General features: G+C 41.4%; 1 protein-coding gene across 14 annotated transcripts in view; it reads right to left on the bottom strand.

Moving 5' to 3' along the window:
* The window catches only part of LOC147347588 (cytidine monophosphate-N-acetylneuraminic acid hydroxylase), a 291,879-nt gene that overhangs the window by 42,454 nt on the left and 226,264 nt on the right, over positions 1–23,161 (bottom strand). For 7 of the 14 annotated variants that reach the window (XR_015152310.1, XR_015152312.1, XR_015152313.1 and 4 more), the window contains exons 1-3: positions 16,742–17,029; positions 3,418–3,516; positions 2,974–3,177 (exon numbers count right to left, since the gene is read on the bottom strand). Coding sequence is in view for 9 of the 14 variants with exons in the window: in XM_086369951.1 (XP_086226077.1) it covers positions 2,974–3,177; positions 3,418–3,425 (212 nt within the window). In the remaining 5 variants the exon portion in view is untranslated. Of the gene's footprint in view, positions 1–2,973; positions 3,178–3,306; positions 3,575–5,031; positions 5,728–16,741; positions 17,030–23,161 lie in introns of those variants that run through there. The other 7 variants (XM_086369953.1, XM_086369952.1, XM_086369958.1 and 4 more) reach the window with 4 other exon arrangements.

The raw sequence follows: 23,161 nt of genomic DNA, 5'->3' as shown, positions 1-23,161 counted from the left end.
GGAAATTCCTCATTTATCTGCAATGTAATTGAGTGTTCTGCATTTTTATTTGCTAATTCTGGCGACCCTGTTTCAGAATGACAGCTAGATTGCAGCAAAGTAGGAGGCTTAGTGATTTCTTTTCCATTTCCTATCAAACTGTGAAGGGGTTATGGTGATAGAAAATGAGGTATAAATGTTCCATTTCCTCTCTACCTTGGTGGTGTTTTTGTAGCAGTTAAAGATTTAAAAAGAAAAAACCCACAAATGTCTCAAATCAGAAACATCAGATTTCTTAAACTAACAGTGTCTATTTTAACTTCTATATCGGTAAATTACACGAATTTTCCCAAGCTTCATTATATCAAGAATTTTTCATGCCCTTTTCTAGTAACAAGGCAAAAAAATGTATTCCACGCTTCAATTTAAGGAGGATTATTCTGTAACATCTACTCTTTCATCAGTGAGTAGCCAACAACCTTTCAAAATTTGAGGACATTCCAAATCCAACTATTCAGCATGCAGGTCAATAAATGGGAAGCATGGCAGGGTCTTAACTGTCATGGGCAGCAGGCAGACAGCAGGAAGGTGACAGCTCCAGGCACTAAGAGGTTGTGAAAAGCTATTAAATTTGAAAACTGAGAACCACAACTTATGAGAGTTGCTGATCTTGGTTATGTGTGAAGAAGAAAAATGGCTGAGGTAGGGAGGGTAGAGGAGGTAGCTCATTACTCTTAAGTGTCTCCTTGTAGAGAGATTCCTCAGGCAGATTGCTGCACAGAGCACCCGGGGAGAAGCAATCAAATTTGGAGCAATGGATGCGGGACTACAGGGTGTGAGTTACTCTGAGGATGGAGTTGACAGTGCCAGCTCCAGGTTAGCCTGACAACAGTAGGGTGAAACGAGGATCAACCACCCCAAAGGCTTTGCATGGAGGAGAGAAAGGCCAGTCTGGGGCAAAGTGATCACTCTGTTAGGATAATCAAGCCAGATTCAAGAACAAGCTGAATTCCTATACATAATCTCATTCCTAAGCTATACCAGAAGCTCAAGACAGAGTAATAATCGTAAAGGTAATTGACGTGTATTGAGTTCCTACCATATGACAGATATTGTTTTAAGTGTTTTTTGTGTTGGAAATCACTTAATCCTCTGAGCAGCCAGACAGAACAGGTAACACTCTCATTTTCACTCTATAAAGGAGAAGACCAAGGTCCAGAAAGGCTAAGAAACGTGTCCATGTTCACGGGGCTGATAAGTGGTAAGGCCAGTTTTCTGAAGAGGGCAGATTGTGATGAAAGATCATGCTGCTAATTACAAAGCTACACTCCCTCCAATGGCTGGCTACGTGAGCTCCATGGTGAAAGCCCATTGAGGACAGAGGAAAAGCAAAGTCCCCAACCGCAACAGTCAGAAGACCTCAAGGTCCCAGAGTGCCCACAGAAGCTCACTAGTGACAGAAAAAGCCATGGCTGAGGTTTCCCTGGGTTAAATCCACTGAGAAGATGGAAGGGACTCAAAGCAGGGCTGTCAGCAAATAACCATGAGGGTCTCCGAGAGTAGAGTTGCTGCTCATAGTATATCCCATACAATACTTGGAACCTATCTATGCTGAAAATATATTCATTGTTTACCTGAAATGTAGATTTCTGTTTGCCTTCTGTTTGCCTAATCTAGCAATCCCATCAGAGGAGCCAAACAGGAGACAGGTGTCAACACTGTTTCTGTCCTGAAACTAAGAATGTAGTGAAGCAAATCTGTATGCAGGTGTAAGAATATTCTAGACTTGGGTAATGGTCATCTTTACAATTCTAGCAGGGAGCTCTTAGACAACTACCCAGCTCCTCTGAATCCACCTGCATGAAACCGCCCACAGATGACCTGAGAAATCAAATCAACAACAGTAGAAGACAAGTCTGATGTGAGAGTGGCTAAAAAGCACCCAGGTCAAGTAAGGCTGAAAAGAAGCTTGGAAAAGTGGGGTCAGCCACTCATTCATTGCCAGTGTTGAGCATCAGGCTGACAGAGCATCCCCTCTCCACTACCTTCCCTGTCTCTGCCAGAGTGTGCTGCTATCTCTTCGGCTGTCACTGAAAACAAGACAAAGCAAAACAAAAATCCACAGCAATCCTGCCCTGGTATTGTCCCAGAACTGGGGAGGGAGGTCATCTACATGTAGTCTTAATCAACGGATCGGGAAGGAGGGGTAGCAGCACCAGTTTTCCAAGAAATGATCAGAAGCGCCTCTGTTCAGAGCAGGTACAGTTGGGGCTCTGCCATGTGGGGTTTTTAATTACTGCAAGGTGGTCAGGGAAAGTCTATCTGCTCCCCAGCAGAGTTTGGACTAGGGCCTGCTCCACTCATACTTCTGGGAGAGCAGGAAAGGAAACTCCAAAGAGGCTTGAGTCTTGGAACATAAAAGCTATCACGCACACCCAACCCTTCACTCACATACACAGACCCACGTACCTTAGAAATGTCACTGTTTATCAAGCTAGGAATCCATTTGCAATTAGAGTTCTTGAGAGAGAATGGGAAATTAAGTCAAGGTCAGAATGTCTTGAGATCAGAGAAATACCCTAAATGTGCACAAGTAAGTTACAAATTTGCTAGAAGAAATAATTTGTTAGTTGTTTCACTTGATTTCCACACTTCTGGCCAAATCTAATTATAAGAAGGGTCAGTGGGGGAGGGGGATGATTTGGGAGAATGGCATCAAAACATGTATAATATCATATAAGAAATGAATCACCAGTCCAGGTTCGATGCAGGATACAGGAAGCTTGGGGATGGTGCACTGGGATGGACCCAGAGGGATGGTCTGGGGAGGGAGGTGGGAGGGGGCTTCAGGATGGGGAACACGTGTACCCCTGTGGCCATTTTGATGTATGGCAAAACCAATACAATATTGTAAAGTAAAAAAAATAAAATAAAATAAAATAAATAAATAAAAAAGAAGGGTCACCAGAGAAAAAGCAGAATGACTCACGGTACCTTCCATCTAAATCCTCGATATCTTTTATGAACAGGCCTCCTTGGTGCTTGCACATATTCTTGCATGCTCGCAGGAGGCTCTTACTCTTATACAAGATGTAATCTTTGCCAGTGCTCTTATTTCGAACAAAATTGATTCCTTCCTTGAGATTGGCGACTTCAGCAGGGGAGAGACACAAGAGGAGCTCAGCTGTTTGTTCGATGCTGTGAAAAGGCAAACATTTTGAGAGGAAACAGAGACATTGTTAGGTTTTAAGAGAGAACAATTTGGCAATGGCAGTCAAAACCTCTTTTTTTTCTTAAGATACTATTTAAGGCCAGCCTTCCAAGTACCTGGGCTGAGTGGCAGCTGACGGTGAACTTTCTTCCCTCCTTTAAATGCCCATCCTACTTGTCGAGGGTTGATCCCCACCTTCCCAGGAAAGTAATGCCTCCCTCACTTGCCTGCCCATAGTCTGTCGTTGCCTCTCCCTGGGTATTTCAGAAGAATGGCAGCTGTCACTTCAGCTTCTGTGGCTCATTCACTCCCCCCAAGGCAGAAGTCTGCGTGGAGAAAGAGGATGTACACTCAGCTCAGTATTTCCGTTGGTGATGTCTCCTCCTGAAATAAGTTTCTTTCAGAAGCCCTCTATATTTAGCTTCAATAACTGCTCCTCACCTTCAAGCTTTCACATCAGGACCTCCTCTCTTTGCCCACCGAGAGTCACTCTTTAGGTTCAAAAGTAACTCAATCACTGCTCCTTGGTTAACCCTTCCAAGCCCCCCACCCACCCCCAGGTCAAATCTAACATTTCTTTCTTTTTTTACTTTCTAGAAAACATGAAATTTATTCTTTCTTTTAGGGCATAGCCATCATCTTGTATAGATACAAAATTAAAGATGTGATGAGAACTCTTAGGACTTACTCAACAACTTTCATATATAATATACAGTAGTGTTAGTTATGGGGCTTCCCAGGTGGCGCTAGTGGTAAAGAACCCACCTGCCAATGCAGGAGACATAAGAGACACAGGTTCTATTCCTGGGTCGGGAAGATCCCCCGAGGAGGGCATGGCAACCTACCCCAGTATTCTTGCCTGGAGAATCCCCGTGGATGGAAGAGCCTGACGGGCTATAGTCCATAGGGTCACAAAGAGTCGGACATGACTGAAGTGACTTAGCATACACACGCACAGTATTAGTTATGTTTATCCGATTGTACATTACATTCCCAGAACTTATCTTACAGTTGGAAGTTTGTACCTTTTGCTAACTTTCGTTCAGTTCCCCTTCCCTCCACACCCTGCCTCTGATAACCACCAATCTGATCTCTTTTTCTATGAGTTTATCTTTAAAGTATAATTGACCTCCAACAGTTATGTTAGTTCCTGGTACACAATATACTGATTGATATTTCCATACGTTTTAAATGATCACTATGATAAGCCTAGCACTGTAAGTCTAGCACTTCTTAACGTGTATTTACTGTAGAACATTATATCCTGGTACCTGTGTACCATCCTACTTACTTGTACATAGATGCTTTTAAAATCACTCTCTCTACTTTTCTCTCCCCACCACTTAGCAGACTGCCTATCTTTAAGAGCTAGCTGAAGACTGAACCAACTGCACCTAATCTGAGTCATTTATAAAAAGCTCCAGCAGAAAATGAAGCATTTAATCTTTCATATTTATTCAGGGAAACTACAAATGTTACATTTCTCAAACTCCAGTCTTTAAACAAACTCTCTTTATGATGCAACTCTGAATCATAGTGGAATATAATTTTTGTGAAGAGGGACTTCAAAATAACTTAGCATATCCATGGTATGAAATCTGGATGCATGTTTAATTCTATATTCCACCCCAAACCAAAAGTGGTCAAAATTCTTTTCATATCTTAAATTAAAATTGATTTGATTTTCATGTACATTTTTGGCACTTTCATTTCTGGAAGCAAAATCTGCAGATTTCTTAAAGAGGAAATTAAATAATATTATAAAAATACCATAACAAGAAATAACAGAGAAGTTACTTCTAATTTTCAGCTAATAAGGCAGAATTCTAACTGAGAATTACCCGTTTCTTCAAAATGGATTCTCATTGTCACTTCTGTCCCAAATTCCTGGTAATTCTGTTCATAGTAGACTTGAAATGTTTCCAAATATATGTTTTTTTTTTTTTTTCAAATATATGTTTTAAATGTATTTGATAGAAAGGAATCCATGATAAGCCCCATGAAGCTCTTTTATCTTTATTCTTCTGAGTGCAAATATCCGACACAAGTCAAAGCAAATCCTGAGGCAATTTCTGGAATAATCAATCCAAACATGTAAAAAGAAACTCTTTCTAAATATTTTGTTTTACTTGATTGAATGAACCAATTAGCCAAAGTTCTCTGCTAGATTCTAAGGGTTTCATCAACTGTGTAAGACAAGTTGAACTAACTACACCTTTATTAATTCCTTGAGAATATCTACTGGAATCTAAAGCAAAATTTTAACATGTGCACTCCTACATACATGGTTTTATATTTCTTCCTTTTTTTTTTTTTTAAAGAATCTACCTCCCTTTGGTTCCTTTTTAAAAAATATTTATTTATTTTGTATTTGGCTGCATCTGGTCTAAGTTGCAGCGGGCAGGATCTTCATTGCATCATGCAGGACCCTTTGCTGTGGTGCACTGACACTCTAGTTGCAGCGAGCGGGCTCAGTAGTTGCAGCGAGCAAGCTAAGTAGTTGTGGCACTCAGGCTTAGTTGCTCTGCAGCATGGGGGACCTTAGTTCCCTGAGCAGGGATCAAACCTGTGCTCCCTGCATTGCAAGGCAGATTCTTAACCACTGGACCACCAGGGAAGTTCCCCTTTATGTATTTTTTTTAATGGTTGCTGCTGCTGCTGCTGCTGCTAAGTCGCTTCAGTCGTGTCCGACTCTGTGCGACCCCATAGACGGCAGCCCACCAGGGTCGCTCGTCCCTGGGATTCTCCAGGCAAGAATACTGGAGTGGGTTGCCATTTCCTTCTCCAATGCGTGAAAGTGAAAAGTGAAAGTGAAGTCGCTCAGTCGTGTCTGACTCTTAGCGACCCCATGCACTGCAGCCCACCAGGCTCCTCCATCCATGGGATTTTCCAGGCAAGAGTGCTGGAGTGGGGTGCCATTGCCTTCTCCTTTAATGGTTAGTTTTCCCCAAAAGTTGATTTTTAAAGCTATTATTAATGAGTTGGATTCCATTAAAGTCAGGAAAGTAAAATTATAGTAAATTCTGCTTTGGGTATAAATAAAATATTTAAATTAAGAAGATGATGGGCATTGTAGTACACCTACTTTTCAACATTTCAATATTTTTTTCAAACACTTCAACGTGTGTGAAAAATAATCACTAAACACACATAAAAACATTTATATAGGGACACACATTTTTTTCCTTTTGCTTCAAACTTGGTGGTGTGGCATCCTGCTTTTAAAATTTTGATATTTTCTTTCTCATGAAATTTTAGCTTTGGTGTTGACTTCTTAAATATTATTTTAATGATATTCATCTTGATTATATTCATCTATAAAGCCAAGAATCTTCCAGAAGGTTAAGCTCTGAGAAAAAGAGCTAGAGGAAGAAAAGGCAACTCATTCAGAACTGTCAATCTATAAATGACTTTGTTACCATAATTTTTAAATTAGATTCATATTTTTTATAATTTTATTTATTTATTTTTGGCTGTGCTGAGTTTTCATTGCTGCGTGGGATTCTTCTGTAGTTGTGGCAAGCACAGGCTGCTTTCTTGTAGTGGAAGGGCTTCTCATTGTGGGGGCTTCTCTTTGCGGACCACGGACTCTAGAGAGAGAGCTTCAGTAGCTGCAGTATCAGGGCACAGTAGCTGCAGCTCCTAGGCTCCAGAGAACAGGCTCAATAGTTGAGAAAAACCAGCTTAGCTGCTCCATGGCATGTGGAATCTTCCTGGATGGGGGATCAAACCCATGTCTCCTGTACTGGCAGGCAGATTCTCCACTGCTGAGTCACCAGGAAAGCCCTGAGCTTTGTTTTCTGTGGGAAGATGTTCAATATTCTGTTCACAGGGATGTAAACTGCATGAATGCTGAGCTATAAAATGTCTGTCACATGGTAGTAAATACCTCATGAATGAAGGAATACACTCCCAAGAAGGCACTATGTCCTCCATTTGGACAAAGAGTGTGAGATGCTTCCAAAAGTCACAGATTAAAGAAAAGATCAAATTACTGGCTCACATAAGTTTTAAAAAGTAACTTGGAGTAATTCCCTGGTGGTCCAGTAGTTAGAATTCAGCATTCTCACTGCCAGGGTCCCAGGTTTGATCCCTAGTCAGGGAACTAAGATCCCACATGCTGCATGGCATGATCTAAAAAAAAGGAAGTCTCATACTCAAAATGCTTTGGGAACCAAGGACCTAGCAGAAGAATGTCAGACTGCAAGCTTCATACAGAAATCTTTTACCATTGCATTTTCTGCTAGGTACTTCATAAATATTTGTTGAACCAATAACATGAAATAGTCAAGATTGCAAATGGCCTTCAAACTGTTCCAGAAGTCAAAATGAGAAATTGAGAGACAGTAAATTCTCATGAGGCTGTATGAGTAGACAAAATCAGGCCAAATAGGAAGAAATATTAAAGAAAAATTATTCCAGTTATTTTAGAATAATGGATTCTAATCTAAGCTGTTCAATAAAGAGTCATCAGCTTACACCGTTCCCTTAAGACCCCACATTGCATGTTTCATTACAAAAGGCCATAGAAACAGTGGGTGTTAACCAGAAAGCACACTGAAAATAAGATAAAATTTACGATCTTGCCTTTATTCAAAACCACTCAGGGTCCACAACTAGATATGCTGTGCAGTTTGGGTTCCCCACTCCATAGGGAAGACATATCAGGGTTGGGAGAGGTCCTGAGAAATGAGATCATAGTTATGAACTAGATGGAAGGGAATCAGCAATTCTGACACTTCTATACACATACACTAGAATTGCACCATTAAATACATGGATAACAATGGTGAGAGCCAGCTTTCTCATGGTTGGAGTGGGACTTATAGATAAGCAAGGGGAGGAAGCTAGAATAACCCATGTGGTAATGGAATACTTAGAGATAAACATATAGCCTTGGATGTGAACATTAAAAAAGAAAAGCTAAAAAGCATCCATCTCAAAAAACATTAAAGAACAATAAAATAATGGAAAGAAAGTACGAGAATCATAAAACAGAAGCTCTACAGAGACAGGATCAACAAAGGCAAAAGATAATGGAACCACCAAGAAAGTGAAGGGACAACACACAAACCAGGAGAAGATGTTTGAAAATTACGTATGTAATAAGGATCAGATATCACAAGTTTATTTTTTAAAAACTCTTAAAAGTCAATAACAAAACAAAGGAATTAGGAATGGTAAAGGAGTCCATATACCCAACTGATGCAGAGTTCCAGAGAATAGCAAGGAGAGATGGGAAAACAATAGAATGGGACAGACTATCCAATTAAAATAAATTAATTAATTTTAAAAAAAGAATGGGACAGACTAGCGATCTCTTCAAGAAAACTGGAGATATCAAGGGAACATTTCATGCAAAGATAGACACAATAAAGGACAGACATGGTAAGGACCTAATAGAAGCAGAGGAGATTAAGGAAAGGTGGCAAGAATACACAGAAGAACTATACAAAAAAGGTCCTAATGACCCAGATAACCATGACAGTATGGTCACTCACCTAGAGCCAGACTTCCTGGAATGTGAAGTCAAGTGGGTCTTAGAAAGCATTACTACCAACAAAGCTAATGGAGGTGATAGAATTCCAGCTAACCTATTTAAAATCCTAAAAGATGATGCTGTTGAAGTGCTGCACTCAATATGTCAGCAAATTTGGAAAACTCAGCAGTGGTCACAGGACTGGAAACAATCAGTTTTCATTTCAATCCCAAAGAAAGGCAATGGCCAAGGATGTTCAAGTGAAAGTGAAAGTCACTCAGTCAGGAATATACAGTCCACGGAATTCTCCAGGCCAGAATACTGGAGTGGGTAGCCTTTGGGATCAAACCCAGGTCTCCTGCATTGGAGGCAGATTCTTTATCAGCTGAGCCACAAGGGAAGCCCAAGAATGTTCAAACTACTATACAGTTGTGCTCATTTCACATGCTACCAAGGTAATGCTTAAAATCCTTCATGCTAGGCTTCACCAGTACGTGAACTAAGAACTTCCAGATGAACAAGCTAGGTTTTGAAGAGGCAGAGGAACCAGAGGTCAGATTGCCAACATTCGTTGAAGCATAGAGAAAGCAAGGGAATTCCAGAAAAACATCTCCTTCCGCTTCATTGACTATGCTAAAGCCTTTGACTATGTGGATCACAACAAACTGGAAAATTCTCAAAGAGATGGGAATACCAGACCACCTTACTGTCTCCTGAAAAACCTGTATGCAGGTCAAGATGCAACAGTTAGAACTAGACATGGAACAGCTGACTGGTTCAAAATGGGGAAAGCAGTATGACAAGGCTGTATATTGTCAACATGATTTTTTAACTTATATGCAGAGTACATCATGCAAAATGCTGGGCTGGATGAATCACAAGTTGGAATCAAGTTTGCCAGGAGAAATATGACTAACATCATATACGCAGATGATGGCAGAAAGCATAGGGACTCTAATGACAGAAAGCAAAGAGGAACTAAAGAGCCTCTTGATAAAGGTGAAAAAGGAGAGTGAAAAGGCTGGCTTAAAACTCAATATTAAAAAACTAAGACCATGGCATCCAGTCCCATCATTTCATGGCAAATAGATGGAGAAAAATTGGAAGCAGTGACAGATTTTATTTTCTTGGGTTTCAAAATCGCTGTGGATGGTGATTGTCGCCATGAAATTAAAAAACACTTGCTCCTTGGAAGGAAAACTATGACAAAGCTAGACAGCATATTAAAAAGCAGACATATCACTTTGCAAACAAAGGTCCATATAGTCAAAGCTATGATTTTTCCAGTAGTCATGTATGGATGTGAGAATTCAACCATAAAGAAGGCTGAGTCTCAAAGAATTGGTGTCCTGAAATTGTGGAGATGGAGAAGACGCTTGAGAGTCTCTTGGACTGCAAGGGGATCAAACCAGTCAATCCTAAAGGAAATCAACCCTAAATATTCATTGGAAAGACTGATTCTGAAGCTGAAGTTCCAATGCTTTGGCCACCTGATACAAAGAGACAACTCACTAGAAAAGATCCTGATGCTGGGAAAGACTGAAGGCAAAAGGAGAAGATGGTGGCAGAGGATGATATAGTTAAATAGCATCACTGACTCAATGGATCTGAATTTGAACAAACCCCAGGAGATAGTAGAAGGATGGGGAAGCCTGGCAAGCTGCAGTCCATAGTGTTGCAAACAGTCAGACATGACTTAGCAACTCAGCAACAACAAAGGATTTGAACAGACATTTCTGCAAAGAAGATATATGAATGGTCAGTAGCATTCACGAACAGAAGCTCCACACCATTAGTCAAGTCGCGCTTAGTCACTCAGTCCTGTCTGACTTGGCGACACATATTGCATATTGAGTGCATATTGCATATTGAGTGCATATTGCATATTGAGTGCAGCACTTTTCAGGATCTGGAATAGCTCAACTGGAATTCTATCTCTGCCGGTAGCCAGCGTGAGGAACTCCACCCATGACAAAGGTCATGAGGAAGGAGGCTTGGCATACGCAAAGGCGGGATCAAGCCTCAGGAGTCTCCCTGGAAATTCTCGAGCAATCTACCCCCAAAACCAGAGTCTGCCTACTTTCTGCTTTGTGCTTTCACCTACACCTCTGACTTTACGGGGGGCTGTCCCCCACGACCTCTCTGAAAAAAGAGTTAGCTTACAGCTCCAGTTAATAATTCCTGGGTGTGACAGTGTTTAACCTACAAACTCCTTTGGAAATCCTCTAGCCTGCCTGAATAGGTTTTTCCGGCCACATGTGATTGTTCAGAGCCTCCCAACTGTGAGAGGCAGGAGATGTTCTAAACTGTCTAAACACAGATTCTTTTGAGTAGTTAAAAGATTGATTAGAAATTGTATTGGTGAAGGGATTTTCACTTGTTGGGCCAATGTTTGCTGCTAAGTTTCCATATCCCTTACCTGCTGTGTCCCTGGCAGTGTATTGATTAATATAGTTGGTGTAAGTAGTAGCTTTAATGTTTGTAACCTGGGACCCTTGAGTTAATTCTTTTTCTTGTTATAGCCCACCACACCTTTGCTCTGTAGGAATGCAACTTTATCTAATGCTTTTTGGAGGCTGGCGCCTGACTTTAGAATAATCACCTTTAGAGAAAAAGGCCTCCGGGCCAGAAGATGATGCAAATCACCTAAACTTTTGCATATGATAAGTTTGCAGGAAGAAAGCCTGGCTTACTGCATGACTCTACCCCTTCCCCCATTATCCTCTATGCATAACTTAAGGTATAAAAACTACTTTGGAAAATAAAGTGCGGGCCTTGTTCACCGAAACTTGGTCTCACCATGTCGTTCTTTCTCTTACCTTCTGGCTGAATTATTCAGCCTCTTTTCTCCACTGAATTTCCTCACTGAGCTATCCTTATTTCAGCCTCTTTTCTCCACTGAATTTCTTCACTGAGCTATCCTCATTCTATTACTCTTTATATCCTTAATTAACGTTTAATTAAGCAGTTGTTTCCTGATCTTCGCCGACGCCGTCCCCGCTTCGAATTCCCTGGATCAGCCGGGGCTGGTCCCCGGCAGACACCATGGATTGTAGCCTACTAGGCTCCTCTATCCATGGGAATTCTCCAAGCAAGAATACTGCAGTGGGTTGCCATGCCCTACTCCAGGGGATCTTCCCAACTCAGAGACTCAACCCAGGTCTCCTGCATTGCAGGCAAATTCTTTACTTGCTGAGCCAATAGGGAAGGCCATTAGTCAAGAGGCACATGCAAATCAAAACTATGATGACTTAACATTTCACATCCATTAGGATGCCTATTATAAATATAGGCAGTAATAGGTCTTCCCTGGTAGCTCAGACGGTAAAGCGTCTGCCTGCAGTGTGGGAGACCCGGGTTAGATCCCTGGGTTGGGAAGATCCCCTGGAGAAGGAAATGGCAACCCACTCCAGTACTCTTGCCTGGAAAATTCCGTGGACTGAGGAGCCTGGTAGGCTATAGTCCATGGGGTCGCAAAGAGTTGGACACAACTGAGCAACTTCACTTCACTTCACTTCAGGCAGTGATAAGTGTTGGTGAAGATACAGAAAAACAGGAGGCAACATCTTTTGCTGGATGAAACTTTTGAAAACAGTTTTGCAGATTGTCAACATGTTAAACATGTAGTGTCTGTAGGATCCAACAGTTCAACTTCCATAGGTCTCTACCCCAAAGAATTGAAAACAAGTCCACATAAAAACTTGTACATGAAAGTTCAGTTCAGAAATAACTGAATAATGAATAATAAAGTTAAATAATAATAACTGAATAATAAAGTTCAGTTCAGAAATTTCAGAAATAACCAAAATATGAAACAACTCAAATTCCATCAACTGATTAGTGAATAAATAAAATATGCATGTCTACACAGTGGAATACAGTTGACCCTTGAACAATGTGAGGGTGAGAGGTGCTGACACTCTGAGCAGTTCAAAGTCTGCACATAACTACAGACCACCTTCCATTCCCACAGGTCCACAGTCAAAGATTCACCCAACCATGGAGCATTAGTACTGTTTGTACTATTTTAAAAATCTGCCTATAAGTAGACTAGAGCAGTTCAAACCTATGTTGTTCAAGGATCAACTGTACCACTAGGTAATAAAAAAGGAGTGAAGGAGTGATACTTGCTACACCAGAAATAAACCTTAAAAAATCTTGCTAAGTGAAAAAAGCCAGATACAAAAACCACATATCATATAATTCCATTTACATTAAATGTCCAGAATGTGCATATCTGTAGAGATACGATGTAGACTGATGGTTAGCAAGGATGGGTACATATGTGAATGGGAAATGGGAAGAGGCTGATAACTGGGCATTCTTTTGGGGGAGTGATGGAGAGTCAAAAATTAGATTGTGGAAAATAGCTGCACAACTCAACCAGTATACTAAAGATCACTGACAGTATAATTATATCAGGCCAATTTCATGGTACTGAAGTGAAGTGCCAGTTGCCCAGTAATGTCTCACTCTTTGCAACCCCATGGATTATAGCCCAGCAGGCTCCTCTGTCCATGGAATTCTCTAGTCAAGAATACTGAGGGTATTTCCCTCAGTGGAAATGGCTAGAGGGTAGCCATTTCCCTCTCCAGGGTATCTTCCAGAGCCAGGGATTGAACCTGGGTCTCCTGCATTGCAGGCAGATTCTTTACTGTCTGAGCCACCAGGGAAGGCCCGTGTACCTAAATCATGTATCAATAAAGCTATTGATATAGCTTTAGACATGAGTGTGCACATGTCTACTGTGCATAGACAGTTTCATAAAATTTTATTCCATACATACATTTGCATTCAGTTCAGTTCAGTTGCTCAGTCATGTCCGACTCTTTGCGACCCCAGGAATCACAGCACGCCAGGCCTCCCTGTCCATCACCAACTCCCGGAGTTCACTCAAACTCACGTCCATTGAGTCGGTGATGCCATCCAGCCATCTCATCTCTGTCATCCCCTTTTCCTCCTGCCCCCAATCCTTCCCAGCATCAGTCTTTTCCAATGAGTCAACTCTTCACATGAGGTGGCCAAAGTACTAGAGTTTCAGCTTTAGCATCATTCCTTCCAAAGAACACCCAGGGCTGATCTCCTTTAGAATGGACTGGTTTGATCTCCTTGGAGTCCAAGGGACTCTCAAGAGTCTTCTCCAACACCACAGTTCAAAAGCATCAATTCTTCAGCGCTCAGCTGTCTTCACAGTCCAACTCTCATATCCATACATGACCACCGGAGAAACCATAGCCTTGACTAGATGGACCTTTGTTGGCAAAGTAATGTCTCTGCTTTTCAATATGCTATCTAGGTTGGTCATAACTTTTCTTCCAAGGAGTAAGCATCTTTCAATTTCATGGCTGCAGTCACCATCTGCAGTGATTTTGGAGCCCCAAAAAATAAAGTCTGACACTGTTTCCCCATCTATTCCAATGAAGTGATGGAACCAGACGCCATGATCTTCATTTTCTGAATGCTGAGCTTTAAGCCAACTTTTTCACTCTTCTCTTTCACTGCATAGCTACCACTAAAATCAAGACATCTGACTCTTCCATCAAGACCAAGGAACTTGCTGAATATAACTCCCAAGGACTGGCCTTTACAGTCATACCCCACTATCGCCTCTGCTCTGGCAATCTCTGATTTGTCCTCTACCCTTATAATGTGATCATTTCACAAATGATATATAAATGGAACCCTACAGCATTGAATTGACTTTTAAACTCTCCAACTCCCTCCCATAAAAAATTACAGCTCAGCCTTGAATGCTGTCCAGCTAGTTCTCTCTCACCTCCTGTTTACAGCCGGACATACTTTCTGCGGTGCTAGTTTCTACACACCTCACAGCTTATTAGTTTTCATCCGACATTTCTGACCATTCTTATATTTCCATTGTAGACTCATCTTTCCTTTGTGTACCTGGTCATGAAACATTGTAGCTCCTAAAAGCTCAGTCCTTTTCTGTTTTAAATTTATTGTTGGCTGTGCTGGGCCTTCACTGCAGCGAGCGGGGGCTGCTCTCTAGTTGCGGTGTGTGGGCTTCTCACTGCGGTGACTTCTCCTGTTGCAGAGCGCAAGCTCTAGGCTCAGGGGCTTCAGTAGTCATGGCACTCAGGCTTAGTAGCTCCAAGGCATGTGGAGTCTTCCTGGACCAGGAATCAAACCACTGGACTTTATCCACTGGACCACCAGTGAAATCCAAGGCTCAGTTCTGCACCTTCCTCATTTAACATTTTCCCCCTAAGGGATCATCCACACCCATGACTCCAGAACACAATGACTCTCATATGAGCAGACCTGATCCAGGAAGCCATATCTGTAGAACTAACTGCCTTTTACACATATACATTAGGATGTCCTAAAGACACCTGAAACTGAGTGTGTCCAAAATCCAATTCAACACATCTCGTTCATCCCCAAACCTTCAAAGGTCCACCATGACACCCCCATTACCTTTGACGCCACCCTTTCTCTCACTACCCCATGTTCAATTCAAATCTCTCACTTTCACCTCTTAAGTCTATCTCACAGCCATCCCATTCTAACCCTGATCCAGCTACCATCGTCTCCCTCTGGACTACTGTCAGGGCCCCTTAAAGGGTCACCCTACATTCACTCTCTGTTCTTTCCACTATGGTCAGAATGACATATTTAAAATGAAAATTTCAAAAGAGCCTCATCCTGCAAGTCCTTCTCCCACCTCTTGAAAATGCATCATATCCTCCCATTGCTCCTAGGAGAAAGAACAAAATTCCTAAAACGGCCTCAGAGGTGATGCACAGGGACCCCAATCACTTCCTCCAGCTCCGTTTGAATTATGTTTTTTCTTCTAATATCATTTCCTCAAGGTACTGGCCGATACCTAGACTATACTTCCTGAGGCCTTCTTCACGGATTTAACTCTCCTTACCCTTTTGATCGCAGTTCAGTCATCTGCACTGGGAAGTCTTCCCCAAAGAAGGTCAAATCCTACTGTTATACACAAAGCACTATAATGTATCTTTCTTTCATGTGACTTATCAAACTTATAATTTCATGTTTAATTATGAGATTAACTAATATCTGTATGCCCCCAAGATAGGTGACAGTCACCGGAAGGAAGGAACCCAGCCTGTGTGAGTTTGCCTTGCACCCCTAGAGTCTACCACACATGAGGATTCCAATGAATATTATTTGTCAAAAGAATAAATGAATATTCCAATTACTGGCTCACAGTGATTCCTAGAAAACCTTATTTTTTTTTAATAACCTGGAACTTACACATGCCATTATGCCTAGAATATCTTTAGAATAGGTTCATATTTTCTTAGGAACTAGCATGTACCCAAATATAACATTGGCATTCTAAAAGTTAACTATCCTACAGACAGTATGCCCATCGTGACTAGGTGGCAATAAAGTTTATGTGGATTACAGTTGATATTTCCCTATAAAATCAAGTTGTAAAAGGCAATTAAGTTCTTCTCCAGCTCACGAAATCCTAACCATGCCCTGAATATTCAGCTTTCTATTCTTAGGAGCTATAAAACAGAGTGTCCTTTTGAGCCATGATATCAGGGTACATTTTATTCCAGAGCACCCTACAACTCCAAATCTTGAGTCCTCCATACTCTTTCACCTCTGAATCCTTAGTATTTCTTTTGGTGCTAAAGCTTTCTGAGGACCGGACAAAGCAGTCCAGTAAGATAGCTAGGTAAGATACTAGTAGAAGGAAAATTTCAAAGACAAGATCGATTGGCAGCCAGAGGGAAAAATAAGGGCAATCTACAGAAAAGGAGATGTCACCAGAGACGGGGTTGGGTGAAGTGGACAGGGCTTGGAGAGAGGGCACCCTGGCAGATAACCATCCAGGGCAAGCAGGGTGTGGGCAAGGCAAGCTCGATACCTAAATAACTGGGCAATCTGTGAATTAGATGTTCCTGGGATGGCACAGACTATATCCACAAAAATGGTCTTAACATCATGAACTCCACCCCACCCTCACCCCCAACCACGAGCTCTCAGTTCTTGTACCTTTTCATCAGACAAAGGCAAACTATCAAAATTACCAATCCTAAATTCAGTAGGAAAACAATTTTAAATTGTACCTTTGTTCCAGTCCAGGTAGAAAGGGGCCAAACAGCTCCTCAGAGAAAGAAGAAACACTGAGATTGAAATCTTCTTCTGAATGATGTTTAGAATTTCTAGAGTGGCTGCAGTTTGGAAATCTCAATTTGCTTAGGAACAGACTTGATTTGATTTCTTCAGAGCCAGAAAACCTTTTCAAAAGCAATTATGAGAGCACAGCTGGCCAGTCAAACTTCTGGAAGTATGAGCACTCAGCAGATGTGAAATTCACCCGTCATGTTAATATATCTGCCATTATCTCTGTTACTGTTTTGGTCCCACCCATACAGCTCAGTTTCGGTAAACTCCTCATTCCTTGCCAACACCAGGATGTGAAATGTGGAGTATGTGTCAATAGAGGGTGAGGGCGGGCAGCTATGCTTTATAGACCTATTAGTGGGGTGAAGAAGGAAACACATTGAAGAATTAATATCCCTACCCAAACTTCCTTAACTCTTTTGAAAGTGCGTCAGCCCATCTCATATGCACAATGTTTTCTTTTGTTTTAATATTTATTCGGCTGCACCACACCCTCCTAGCAGCATGTAGGATCTTCACTTGTGGCATGTGAATTCTTAGTTGCAACATGTGCGATCTAGTTTCCTCACCAGGGATTGAACCTGGGCCCCCTGCATTGGGAGTGTGGAGTTTTAGCCACTGGACCACCAGGGAAGTCCCCATGATGTATTTTTAATGCAATAAGAATAACTGCTTCATTAGAAATGGAAAGGTTCTGTGTAGAATGTTTCCCATTAGGATGCAGACAGCAGAAGGTTGGTACAGAGTGCAGAGGGTGTAGAGTGTAGAGTGAAGTCCCTATACGCCTCTGTATAGAGTGCTTACAATGATGTATAATGATATCATCCCTTCTCCTAGCAGCCAAGAGTGTCATGAGCAGGAGCCTGCTTTTGTAGATAACCCTGTGATTTCAGGGGCTTCCCTGGTGGCTCAGACAACAAAGAATCCACCTACAATGTGAGAGACCTGGGTTTGATCCCTGTTTGGGAAGATCCCCTGGAGAAGCGAATGGCTACCCACTTCAGTATTCTTGCCTGGAGAATTCCATGGACAGAGGAGCCTGGCAGGCTACAGTCCATGAGATCTCAGAGTTGGAGACTACTGAATGATTTTCATTTTCTCTTTTTGTGGTTTCAGAGGGCTTCCCAGGGGGCGCTAGTGGTAGAGCCCACCTGCCAATGCAGGAGACATAGAGATGTGGGTTTGATCCCTGGGTCAGGAAGATCCCCTGGAGAAGGGAATGGCAACCCACTCCAGTATTCTTGTTTGGAGAATCTCATGGACAGAGAAGCCTGGCAAGCTATAGTCCATAGGGTCGCAAAGTCAGACACAACTAAAGCCACTTAACATAACAACCCTTCCCTTAGAGCCCCAACCAGTGTCAATTCGGGGTCCAATCCTGGATCTCCTGAGAAATTTGTGGTTCTCTTCTTGGTTCATTGCCCTTTATTTGACAAATATCCTGTCCTTTGGCTGATCACTATTCCATCTCTAGTCAACAGGCTTTATGTGGTTCTTTGAGTGAGTGAGTGGTTCTTTAAACAAGTACAAAAAAGTGAAGGACACTGACATTTTGTCTGCCCATCAAGTTTTTTGTTGTTTTGTTGTTGTTGTTTGAAAGTTTTAATTTTATATTGTAGTATAGCTGGTTACAAATGTTGTGATAATTTCAGGTGGAAAGCAAAGTGACTCAGCCATACAGATGCATGTATTCATTCTCCTCCATCTTCTCTCCCATCCGGGCTGCCACGTAACATTGAGCAGAGTTCCCTGTCCTATACAGTAGGACCCTGTTGGTTATCCATTTTAAACATGGCAGAGTATACATGTCAATCCCAACTCCCCATCTCTTCCTCCCATGCTTCCCTGCCCTCCCTCTTCGCCTGGCAGCTGTTAATTCATTCTCTAAGTCTGTGAGTCTGTTTCTGTTTTGTAAATAAGTTCATTTGTATCATTTAAGTTCTACATGTAAGGCATGTCATACAATATTTCTCCTTCTCTTTCTGACTTACTTCACTCAGCATGACAATCTCTAGGTTCATCCATGTCACTGTAGGCATGCATGCTAAGTCTCTTCAGTCACGTCTGACTCTCTGTAACCCTATGGACTTCACCCTGCCAGGCTTCTCTCCGTGGGATTCTCCAGGCAAGAATACTGGAGTGGGTTGCCATGCTCTCCTCCAGGGGATCTTCCCAACCCAGAGATCAAACCTGCATTTCTTATGTCTCCTGCTTTGGCAGAGGGTTCTTTATCACTAGGGCCATCTAGGAAGCCCACATGTTGCTGCAAATGGCATTATTTAATCCTTCTTAATGACTAATATTCCATTGTGTGTATATATATATGTGAAAGTGAAAAGTGAAAGTGAAAGTGGCTCAGTCGTGTCCGACTCCATGGACTATACAGTCATGGAATTCTCTGGGACAGAATACTGGAGTGGGTAGCCTTTCCCTTCTCCAGGAGATCTTCCCAACCCAGGGAATCGAACCCAGGTCTCCCGCATTGCAGATGGATTCTTTACCAGTTGAGCCACTAGGGAAGCCCAGGAATACTGGAGTAGGTAGCCTATCCCACTGCATATATACCTCTTCTTTATCCATTCCTCTGTCAATGCGTCTCATCTTGTTTTAAAAACTCATATCATGTCCTTCTCCTTCACAAAAATCACCTATGCCACTTCTCACAGATTTATACTTTCTTCTGAATTCCTAAGGAATTCTGTACCTCACAATTTGCACTTTTGAAAAAAGTAATACAAGTTCTCTAAATATTTCCTCTGTGTTGGTCTTGTCTATTAGATTGTAAGCTAATGGAGCACAGAGAATGTGACTTAGGACTTGTATTCAAAACAGTGCTTACAATAATGTATAAGCAAACTCAGTAGCAAATTCCCTGTAAAGTAGCAAGAGGCTAGTTTTAACCACACCTCTTCTAGTTGGAGAAATGTCTCTTAATAGGATAAAAGAAGAAAGGGCTTCTATATAAGCCAATTCTTTTAGTTAACACCTCATCCTGAAAGTAGTATTTTCTTTCCCAAATCTAGAAGGTCTCTCAAATTCTTTCTTCTCTTGTTCTAGAAGACATCACATGATATTTTTTTGAACTGAGATATAACTTATAGTAAGATGCACTAATCTTGAATGTACATAGCTATATACCCATGTAACAACCTCCACATCAAGGTATAGAACATTTCTAGTACTCCAGCAAACTCTACTCAATTCTAGTACTCTAGTACTCCAGTCAATACCCATTCAAACAGTAACCACTCTTCTAACCTCTACCACCATAGGTTAGTTGTGCCTACTATTACCTTTTATACAAATGGAATCAATAGTCATATATCTGACCTTTTCTCCCACCATTATGACTATAAGTTTTATCCAGATTGTTATACACACAAGTGGAGCGTTCCTTTTCCTTGCTGTATAGTATTCCATTGTGTAAATACACTACATTTATTTATCCTACTATTGTTAGATATTTGGATTGCTTCTTGTCTTGGCTATTTGGGTAAATATGCTATAAACATTCTTGTGCATACCTTTGGTGTACATAAGCACTCATCTCTGGAGTGTAATTTCTGGATCAAATGGTACATATACATTAAATTTTGGTAGACACTATCAACCAAAATTTCCCAATGAAGCTGTAGCAATTTACACTCCCTGTAGCAAATGCAAAAGAATTCCTGTTGCACTGTCACAACTTTTTGCATCAGACATCTTTGCAGTGTTTTTTAGTGTGTGATTAGACAATCGGACATTGCCGGTTGCACATTAAGCAAGTATGAACCCTTGTGATCGGTTTATAAGCCCTAATATAACCATATGGACAACTCAAGTCAGCTGGCACCCAGAGGTATAATCTAAGGAATAGATACATCACGTAGACAAAAGAGGACAGATGGTAATGAGTCTGTTATGTACTCCTGGCCACTAGTGATTCAGATATCTGAGAGAGGAGCAATAGCTAGTTCATGTTATAACAGCACCCTCTAGGGTTCATGTTTTATTGCTGGAGGTTGTATGGTTGTATATTAATTACATGCTTAATAAATTCTATATAAGCCTCACTTACAGAAAGAAGTGGGAAACCACCAGAAAAAACTGAAACATGACATGCACAGTTGCTGAGGGAAACCACACCAACTGCCAAGAGGAAGTCAGACTCCTGCTTAGAAATAAGAGAAATCAAGAACGGTGGGGAAAAGTCAGCAATTTGCTCAACAAATTGAGCAATTAGAGCAAAGACATCTCTCCCCAAGATGGATTTTGTAGAAGAAACAAAAAAGGACTTAGACCTTTTTCATTAGTATGTTGAGGCACAAAATTGTCAGTTTAATAGCAGTGTCAGCTTAAAAAATATTCACAACCTCAAAGTTGAGAGTTAGACTTTCTTCAGTGAGAATTTTTAGGATTCCAAGTGCAGGAGGCAGCATCTCAAGTAAACCCTAAGAGAACTGCTCTGAGGAAGTGACGGGGGAATCAGATTATACAGAAGCTTTGAAACAAAGGTGTGGTAGTCTGAACATCGAAAGATATTGTTTTTTTTTCTTTCTTTATTTTTTAAATATAAATTTATTTATTTTAATTGGAGGTTAATTACTTTACAATATTGTATTGGTTTTGCCATACATCAACATGAATCCACCACAGGTATACACGTGTTTCCCATCCTGAACCCCACTCCCATCTTCCTCCCATACCATCCCTCTGGGTCATCCCAGTGCACCAGCCCCAAGCATCCTGTATCCTGTATCAAACCTGGACTGGCAACTCGTTTCATATATGATATTATACAGGTTTCAATGCCGTTCTCCCAAATCATCCCACCCTCACCCTCTCCCACAGAGTCCAAAAAACTGTTCTATACGTCAGTGTCTCTTTTGCTGTCTCGCATACAGGGTTATCGTTATCATCTTTCTAAATTCCATATATACACGTTAGTATACTGTATTGGTGTTTTTCTTTCTGGCTTACTTCATTCACTCTCACTGCTGGGCATACACACCGAGGAAACCAGAATTGAAAGAGATACGTGTACCCCAGTGTTCATCACAGCACTGTTTATAATAGCCAGGACATGGAAGCAACCTAGATGTCCATCAGCAGATGAATGGATAAGAAAGCTGTGGTACATATACACAATGGAGTATTACTCAGCCATTAAAAAAAATACATTTGAATCAGTTCTAATGAGGTGGATGAAAATTGGAGCCTATTATACAGAGTGAAAGATATTGTTAACTAAAGGAAAACCAAATATCTCAAGTTGAGGAATTTAGCACTTTTCTATGTATGGGAAGGTGCAAGAGTCTGGGCTTACTGAAATCATTCCTCTGATACATACCTCACCCATCTGGAGCCAGTATCCTGTGTTTTCATATCCTGAGTTTCCTCAGGGCTCACTGTAGAGTATGGTTGCAGTCTGATGGCTGCTAGATGGCAGATATTCTTTCCTTCCTGAGTTTCCACAGGGCTCACCAGCTCACCATCAGTGGTGGCTGCTATGGCTAATGACTGTAACATCCTATGTTTACTGACATGGCAGGAAATATTCCATATATCATCAGGAACCTGAATTCAATCCACTGAATATTCTTAAGGAGAGAACAGATTTGTTGTATTGTATTGTATTATTCAGTCACTAAGTCATGACTGAGTGACTGAATGACTGAACAACAACAAAAATTCAGTCAGTAAGTCATATCTGACTCTCTGCAACCCCACGGATTGCAGCACAAAAGGCTCCTCTGTCCTCCACTATCTCCTGGAGTTTGCTCAAATTCTGAGCCATTGAGTCAGTTATGCTATCTAACCATCACATCCTCTGTCACCACCTTCCTCTTTTGCCTTCAACCTTTGCCAGCATCAACGTCTTTTCCAGTGAGCCAGCTCTTCCCATCAGGTGACCAAAGTACTGGAGCTTCAGTTTCAGCATCGGACCTTCCAGTGAATATTCAGGGTTGATCTCCTTTAGGATTGACTGGTTTGAGCTCCTTGCAGTCCAAAGAAGTCTCAAGAGTCTTCTCTAGCACCACAATTCAAAGGCATCACTTTTTCAGTGCTCAGCCTTCGTTTTGGTCCAACCCTCACATCCATACACCACTACTGGAAAAACCATAGCTTTGACTATATGGACCTATGTCAGTAAAGTGGTGTCTCTGTTTTTAAATACACTGTCTAGGTTTGTCATAGCTTTCCTTCCAAGGAGCAAGCGTCTTTGAATTTCATAGCTGCAGTCACCATCCACCGTGATTTTGAAGCCTAAGAAAATAAAGTCTGTCACTGCTTCCACTTTTCCCCCATCTATTTGGCATGAGGTGATGGGACTGGATGCCATGATCCTAGTTTTTTAATATTGAGTTTTAAGTCCGCTT

This window comes from Bos grunniens, chromosome 23 (genome assembly GCF_055505025.1).
Source record: "Bos grunniens cultivar Pamir isolate PY7600 chromosome 23, Bosgru_T2T1.0, whole genome shotgun sequence".
NCBI classification, from domain to species: Eukaryota; Metazoa; Chordata; class Mammalia; order Artiodactyla; family Bovidae; genus Bos; species Bos grunniens.
The sequence above is the reverse complement of the archived record's forward strand: the minus strand, read 5'-3'. Positions and strand labels throughout refer to the sequence as shown.